The sequence below is a fragment of the Morone saxatilis genome, unplaced genomic scaffold, assembly GCF_004916995.1.
Source record: "Morone saxatilis isolate NCDOM2014 unplaced genomic scaffold, NCSU_SB_2.0 Contig12, whole genome shotgun sequence".
In the NCBI taxonomy this organism is placed as follows: domain Eukaryota; kingdom Metazoa; phylum Chordata; class Actinopteri; family Moronidae; genus Morone; species Morone saxatilis.
In genome coordinates, this window is record NW_023339674.1 from 7,799,561 (window position 1) to 7,807,891 (window position 8,331).

The window sequence follows — 8,331 nt, forward strand, 5'->3', positions numbered from 1 at the left end:
GAAATATTGGTATCTGTTCATATTTACTATAGTTTTAAGGTGTGCCCATTCATGCTTGTTTGTGATGGTCAGTTAACTTTGGGTATGCGAATGAGAATTTGGTTTCATCTAACCGTTTACAAGTCTAAAATAGAAGTTTAAAATAGAAAGTGTTGTGAGAATTTTAACAGATGTAACTGTGAATGCCACTGTTTGATAGATTATCTCATTCTAATCTTCGCTGCTCAAAACAACCCACACTAACTCTTGTCACCAGCTGCTGTTGAGGTGGTTGATGCAATACATGCACAAATGTTTTTGCTTTGGAGCAATGACAGTGAAATGCATTCTCCTGTAGAATTGAAAAATCAGCAAGCATGATGAAATGCAGTGATATCTCTTTTTTAAACTTGACTCAGTTTTACTGCAGAACTTACTGGAAACTACTACTGGAGTTACTGATACTTACAATTATATTGGAAGCCATTGTGTGTGGTCCGATGAGTAATTCTCAGGAAAACCTTGGTCAAGATGTGAAGTTAAACTCAGGAAAACATCTCATTCAAGAGCATTTGGAGGCTGGAGGATAACACAAAAAAGTTTAAAATCAGTGCAAATGAAGACAACAGACCACATTTACATGAAAAAAACACTATTAAATATGTGATACTCTAAAGTTAAAAACACAGGTGTGCCATTTTCCCCGAGAAGTTACCTTTAGTAAGTCTGTAAGTCAACAACATCACACCACCACAGCATCACCACAGCCTCAACAACTTCTGTAAGTGCTTCAGAAATATCAGTGAAGCCTTTTGCTTCTTGACAGGGGCAAGGGGAAGTGTGCTGAGCCACAAACCCTAGATAGGAGGACTGGGCTAATAGTGACAATTCAGTGTGCGTGTGTGCATGTAAGTGCAGTAAATGCACATGTAGAGACAAGGACAGAGAAATATGCCAGTAAAAAGCGACGTATGGCAAATGTGACTGATATTTATTTTAATAAAGATGGTGTTTGTATAACATTACATCAAGGCTTTCTCTTTGGTTGAACACACATATGTTGATAAGAAATTTGCATACAGACTCTGCGTGTGTGTGTGTGTGTGTGTGTGTGTGTGTTGGATAGCATATCAAGGTCAGCGAGTCCTTTCTCAGCTGTTCACCAAAGCGTATCATTACTGAGGGGACTGAGAGCACGTACAGTCTGTGTGTTCACAGCAGCGGTCACGTAGGTTGCATCAGTGGTCCAACTTTTTGTAAGTGCCAGTTCAGTCTGCCCTTGTTCTGCAGTGTACAAAGAGTGCATGTAGGGCTGCTGAGTCCTGTGTGTGTGCGCCAACATTGGCCAGGACACTTCACAGCACTACATTTTCATACGAGGACGCAAAAAGTGACAAAGAGACACACAGCAAACCAGCCATGATGCAAATCAGCTGCAGTAAATATAGGAATATAGTAAGTCTACTACTGTACAAGTGTAGTCCTGTCTGAGACATAACAGATTAATAAGAAAAGTCTTAAGAATGAGTTCCTATGACTCACTGTGGATTTCCCAAAAGAGATTATTTAAAAAAAAAAAAAAAAAAAGTCATGACAGTGCAACCTGGATAACAGGCTTCATTCAGCATGGTTATTAGGCCACTACAAACAGGTTTTGCCTGCTTCTTATCAGCTGGGCAGTACAGGTCAGATGTGACAATACCTGATGGTGTGAGATTGTTACATGCTATAAATGGCATGGTAGTAGGAAGTAGAGATAGCATTAGAAGCTGTATTTGCACAAATGTAAACATAAAACATGGTAGGTAGTGTGTCAAGATACGAAATAAAAGAGATATTAAAGACTATAAAGACTCTCTTCCAGGCAACTAACTTGATCTGTTCGCTCTGATCTGCCACACTTTGTGCTTAATACAGGATATTGCCAATTGCATTAATACACTACTATTGGTCTGTAAGTGTTAGCAGTAGCGCATTTTCAGTTTCCTTATACTCTTGAGTTGCGTAAAGTGAACTGTCGAAGACGCTGGTTAAACTGGCTCAGACGTTCCTCTCCAAAATAAACTCTGTCCAATCTAATTTGGATGAAAACACAACACTATCTTGGAAATTATTAAAAAAGAAAAAAAAGAAATGGAAACGTACCTTAACTGGAAAGCGCTATCAACTTACAAATCCTGAAACCTGTGACATGGTGAACCGAGAGTACAGTCCCACCACTGCCGCTGCTGCTGTTGGAGGAGGAGGTGCTACTCGGCAGATGTACAGCACGGCGCACAGTCAGTCAGTGGGGGAAATGTTTAACACCAAACTACACCGACACGACAAAAATAAATATCGGTTAAAAAATATATTTATTTAAAAAACAAAAAAAACGTGATAAGCGTTACGGAAAACCCCCAAAACAAGAGTCGGATTTTGACTCAGCGGAGAAAACTACAAGCGGATGACTGTCCTGGGCATAAAGTGTGAATCATGTCCACATGAGGTCGCGAAAGGACAGACTGTGTTGACATAATAAACAAATTGTATTTTAAATAGAAATATGACATAGGAGTGACGCTAAAGTTAAGTGTAGTAGTCAGATATTACCCTTTAGGTAGACTGACCCAAACACATGTTTAATAAGGTTATAATCCAATAAAATCCATGCAGTGTTGCCATACAATGTTAATCAAGAAGCACTGTTAGTTTAAGTAATAATTCATTTAGACAATAAAAAGAGTGAAAGCTCACAGCAGGTAATTTCTAAATAATCAAATAGTAGCCTATATATAGCCTATCAAATACATTATATTATTTTCCTTGACAGATTATATATGTGACATCTTGTCTTTATATATTGTTTATTTATATGTTTTAAATGTCTCTTTAATACTGTAAAAGTGGCCGCATAAGAAACATGGAAACGGTAAAAAAAAAAATCATAAAACGCTTTTCTATAAAGCCCCCATACTTTACAACGTGCATTGAAACACACGTTCACATGTTAAAGTTGGAACATTTCACACATTCAAAAGTTCATGTTAAATATTTTCCACTGAAGGAATTTGATTGAAAAAAGAAGGAAAATTAATTGAATCAAAATCCGAATGAACAATAACCGAATAGCTTTTTTGGTGCCAAAAAAAAAGAAGAAAGAATAATTATAAATTAAAAATCCAACTGGAATTGTGAAAGAAGAAATATCCCTAGTTATAGGCCTATTACTAATCGATTACTTTGTTTGGATTTGGTGACGTCATCGTGGGGTATATATAAGTGCTCTGGGAGCCGCTTTGGACATTGACACTCTCAGCCTCAGAGCGACTCAACTGCAGAGGAGAGGAGAGAGAGAGGAGAGAAGGATAGCAAATAGAAAAAAAATCGACTATTTCCTTGGAGCATGAACAAACTCACATTCACGGTTTCCCTCTTGGCGCTGGGATTTCTCATCTGCGAAGCTGGTGAGTAAAGAAAAACTGAAATGATTTGTAACAGCTTAACCAGGAGCAAGAAGTTGGTTTTAAGTTTTGTTTTGGGACTTTTTTTTGCCGTGATTTTAAACCACTCAACAACTCACCATAGCTGACATGGATATTATAGTAATACAGCCTATAACACTAGAAATATTTAAAATAATACCATTAAACTATGTCTTCGTTGGCCAAGCTATTTATGATATCATAATGTAAGGAATATTGTAGTCTTTTAAGAGGATTTAATTATATTTTTTAGGCTTTCCTAAGAGATTTATGTTGGTATCAGAGCTTAAGTGAATCCTCAATAGCCGCCTAACATTGTCCGTCTGTTACAGGTAACCCCTGTTGCTCAGAACCATGCCAGAACAGGGGCGTATGCACAGCACTTGGGACAGATAACTATGAGTGTGACTGCACACGCACAGGATTTCATGGACAAAACTGCACAACACGTAAGTATGAAGGGCACACTTGAGGTGATTCTAAAATCAAAGGATGTACTTTGTTGTGGTGATTTGTCAATAATTAATTTATCCCCTCTCTCTTCGCCTTAACAGCTGACTTCCTCACCTGGGTCAAAATATCCCTGAAGCCATCGCCCAACACTGTCCACTACCTTCTCACCCACTTCAAGGGCTTCTGGAACATCATCAACAACATTTCATTTCTCAGAGACGCCATCATGAGATATGTACTGACATGTGAGTGTCAATGGCTGAAGGCAAAATGAGAAGATGGATTGGAAACTGCTTCATAAAAACATCAAATCATTTGTACAGCAGGTTGTAAAAAAGCAGTTTGAGGGCTTATTTTAATAATGAAATGCTTTTTTTTCTTTCCAGCCCGATCCCACATGATTGACAGTCCTCCAACTTTCAATGCGGATTATCATTACAAAAGCTGGGAAGCCTATTCTAACCTTTCTTACTATACGCGCACCCTCCCCCCTGTGCCAGAGGATTGCCCAACCCCTATGGGAGTTGCAGGTGAGTCTCTGCCTTTGGAGAACCAGTTTTCTGAGATTCTTGAATACTGAGTAAGAGTCTCTTGGCCCCATTACATCAGGGGAAGTGCACACATTGAAATTATCCCTTCTGCTGGATTGACAGAGTGGAAATGTGCTGAGGGAACACAGTAAAAAACCTGCCCCAGCAAGCCAAAACTAAAGAACACGAAACTGATTTTTTTTTACACTGAACTTCAGAAAAAACTCAGGAATTTGCAATGAAAGTAAACTTCAGTTTCAGTTCAGTTCAGTTCAGTTCAGTTTTATCCTCATAAACTGACTCTGTTTTGGATTTTAGTCTCATTTATTTACTGTAATGTTCTTAATTGTTTCCCCAGGTAAAAAGGAGCTTCCTGATGCTAAAGTCCTTGCTGAGAAGCTTCTCTTGAGAAGACAGTTCATCCCGGACCCACAGGGCACCAGCCTGATGTTTGCATTCTTCGCACAGCATTTCACCCACCAGTTCTTCAAATCTGATATGAAGAAAGGACCTGCTTTTACTGTAGCTAAAGGCCATGGGGTAAGCACAGCAGATTTCAAGCCACATAAGAGTTTAGTCAGGAAAGGCAGACAAAGAGACCACATTTATAAATGCATAGTTTATTAATGGTGTTGTGTTTGCTTTCAGGTGGACCTCAGCCACATTTATGGAGACAACTTGGAGAGGCAACACAAGCTCAGACTCTTCAAGGATGGCAAGCTTAAATATCAGGTATGAAGAGAGACAGCTGTAACGTAGTTTAAACAGCCGAATGCCTCAGACCACACAAGTGTCTAACTGTTGCTTCCTCTCTTGCTTAACTCTGCAGATCGTGAATGGAGAGATGTACCCCCCAACAGTAAAGGAAGTGGGCGCTGAAATGCACTACCCTCCTCATGTTCCTGAAGCTCACCGCTTCGCTGTGGGCCACGAGGCGTTCGGCCTGGTCCCCGGTCTGATGATGTACGCCACGATCTGGCTACGGGAACACAACCGGGTGTGTGAAGTGCTGAAGGAGGTCCACCCTGACTGGGACGACGAAAGGCTTTTCCAGACTTCACGGCTCATTCTGATCGGTAAGTTTATTGGATTCTGACAACTGCACGAAACTTTGGAAAACATTTGCTGTAATGTATCTGGGAAAATAATAACAAGAAAGGCATGTGATGCTCTTGCTATGGTACTAATATAGTTACCATGGGATTTATAAAAAGAGGAAGTTGTACTTTTTATTTTGGTAATCACCTACTAGCAACAATGCTGCACACAGTGGAGCATTCACACTCTACTGTGAAAAACAGGATTTACTGAAAAGAATAACAGGAAATGTTTAGTTTGTCATTGCAAACCGTCACTAAATATTTACTATAACAGTCAAATCATCTCCAAAATAATGTGAAACTGGACTTCATATTAAAATATTTACCAATTTGTCCTGTAGGAGAGACCATCAAGATTGTGATCGAGGACTACGTGCAGCACCTGAGCGGCTACAACTTCAAGCTCAAGTTTGACCCCGAGCTGCTGTTCAACCAGCGCTTCCAGTACCAGAACCGCATTGCATCCGAGTTCAACACCCTGTACCACTGGCACCCACTGATGCCTGATAGCTTCCACATTGAGGAGAAAGACTACAACTACAAACAGTTTATCTTCAACAACTCTGTAGTGACTGAGCACGGCATCAGCAACCTTGTGGAGTCGTTTTCCAATCAGATTGCAGGACGGGTAAGAACAGTGTTTAGATTTATAACTGTAACGTCACTGTTAGTGTCACTACTGTAAGCCTGATTAACTGACTTTCCATTCATTCTTTTAGGTTGCTGGTGGTAGAAATGTTCCAGGACCTGTCATGTATGTGGCCATTAAGTCCATTGAAAACAGCAGACAAATGCGCTACCAGTCTCTGAATGCCTACAGGAAACGATTCTCCATGAAGCCCTACACTTCTTTTGAAGACATGACAGGTGAGATGTCAAGATGAAAACCATATGTACAGGTGGAAAGGTTGATGTCAGAAGATTAGGGTAGAGGCTATTATCAACATGAAGTGAAAAGAAATGTTGCCTCAGGCCAAATTATTCTTTTATTATTAATAGCATTGTCATGAAGTGATTACAGGAATTATATGCAAGCTGGAGAAACACTCCTAGCCGCTACAGATCAAAGCTTATATAATAGATTGCTTATTATTAAAGAAATATTTTCTGTCCCCAGCAGCTTTGGAGGTCAGGAATCTATTTGCATGAGTCTAAGAGCCAGATATTCATTTCATCTTGAGATAGTGTAAGCAGATTGTCATCACAAGAGAGCAAGACATAAACAGACAGGAGAGACCTCCTGCTTCAGAGGAGATTTTAAGTTCACGAGAAACGAGGTTTTAATGTTGATTAAAAAACTAATTGTGATGTATGAGGAGAGAGAAATATCAGCACCAGAAGAAGGAAGTAAAGGAAAGAAGAGTGATCGTTTTTATCTCCTATTTGCTGGATTTGAAGCAGTCAAAATACGGAGCTCATATTTGGACTAGCAGCAAGATTTACAGCTGCTGACAAGAGAGAGAAGCCAGACTAACCAAAATTTTCCCTCCTTTGTGCTACTCAGGAGAAAAAGAAATGGCCGCAGTGCTCGAGGAGATGTATGGACACATCGACGCTGTGGAGCTCTACCCAGGACTGTTGGTGGAGAAACCCAGGCCTAATGCCATCTTTGGGGAGACGATGGTGGAGATGGGGGCCCCTTACTCCCTCAAGGGCTTAATGGGAAACCCCATCTGCTCCCCAGAGTACTGGAAGCCCAGCACATTCGGTGGCACCGTGGGCTTCGACATTGTCAACACCGCCTCCCTGCAGAGGCTCGTCTGCAATAACGTCCAGGGCCCCTGTCCCGTGGCGTCCTTTCATGTGCCCGACGTTAAAGATACGGGATCCATGATCATCAACTCAAGCACATCACACTCAAGCAGCAGTGATATCAACCCCACAGTAATTTTGAAAGAAAGGAGTACTGAGCTCTAATTTGTATTAATTTCTCTAATTTTCTTAGGTCCTTTTTTTAATATATGTATTTATTTATTTATTTATTTTGGTATTTATTGTCTATATTTATATGAAATACATGAAAAAGTGCAGCGCAGATGTTTTTTATATGTGATTTTGTACATTTTTGTCTATGTCTATACAGTCTATGGCCTTGTTTATTTATTGAACTACTCATTGTGTTGTAAGTTATTGTTAATTTAATGACCTCAGTCACTACAACTACTTGATACTTGAAAGTTAGTTTACAGTTTGAACTGCACAGCAGCATACTTTATACTTCTGATGAAAATTAATGTAATTTATTTGTATGGAGAATTAGCCATAGCAGAATATACTAGTGATGCTCACAGTGAACTTAATGGCTGATCTTGACTCTCTTTATTTATCTTATTTAACACACAGTAAAGTGCATTCCTATTTTCAGTATTGTTTTACTCCTTCAGTCTGTGTATTGGCTTGGGTAATTTGAAATTATTTTAATAACTCTGAGTCTGCACTGTTGTTTAGAATTTTATTTTCATTCCATGAAAACTGTATCATTCAATTGTATGGATTTAAAACAGCCATGCAGTTTGTTCATTTTGTTCTCAATGCCTATTGACTTGCGAAGTTGACATTAATAAATACAAGGAAATGTAGCACATTTCTCAGAAATCATCTGACATTGTTTGTCATTTTCACTTTGTGACTTTATGCTCTTATCTAAACTCTCTGATTGATGCCACAGAAGCAAGCAAGCTTTTACTTTCTAATGTAGTCCAAGTGCGAGACGAGTGTTACAGTAAGCATATAGCAGTTCAGATGGTATCAATGATTGAATTAAGGCAATTTTGAAAAAAAAATATTATTATTATTTTTGTATTT

The 8,331-nt window shown here is 39.3% G+C and overlaps 2 protein-coding genes across 2 annotated transcripts in view; one reads left to right on the plus strand and one right to left on the minus strand.

The window, feature by feature from the left end:
* Positions 1-2,405, minus strand: part of pla2g4ab (phospholipase A2, group IVAb (cytosolic, calcium-dependent)) — a 19,522-nt gene extending 17,117 nt beyond the window's left edge. The window contains exons 1-2 of the mRNA XM_035653938.1: positions 2,125-2,405; positions 449-558 (exon numbers count right to left, since the gene is read on the minus strand). Of these exons, the coding sequence (XP_035509831.1) occupies positions 449-466 (18 nt within the window). The 5' untranslated portion in view covers positions 467-558; positions 2,125-2,405. The remainder of the gene's footprint in view (positions 1-448; positions 559-2,124) is intronic.
* A 959-nt stretch (positions 2,406-3,364) lies between these two features.
* ptgs2b (prostaglandin-endoperoxide synthase 2b) lies at positions 3,365-8,124 on the plus strand. The gene is made up of 10 exons (XM_035654123.1): positions 3,365-3,425; positions 3,776-3,892; positions 3,998-4,141; positions 4,283-4,426; positions 4,785-4,966; positions 5,075-5,158; positions 5,256-5,502; positions 5,868-6,154; positions 6,246-6,393; positions 7,031-8,124. Exons 1-10 carry the CDS (start codon positions 3,365-3,367, stop codon positions 7,441-7,443), a joined length of 1,827 nt encoding a protein of 608 aa, XP_035510016.1. The 3' UTR covers positions 7,444-8,124.
* Positions 8,125-8,331: the final 207 nt, after the last annotated feature.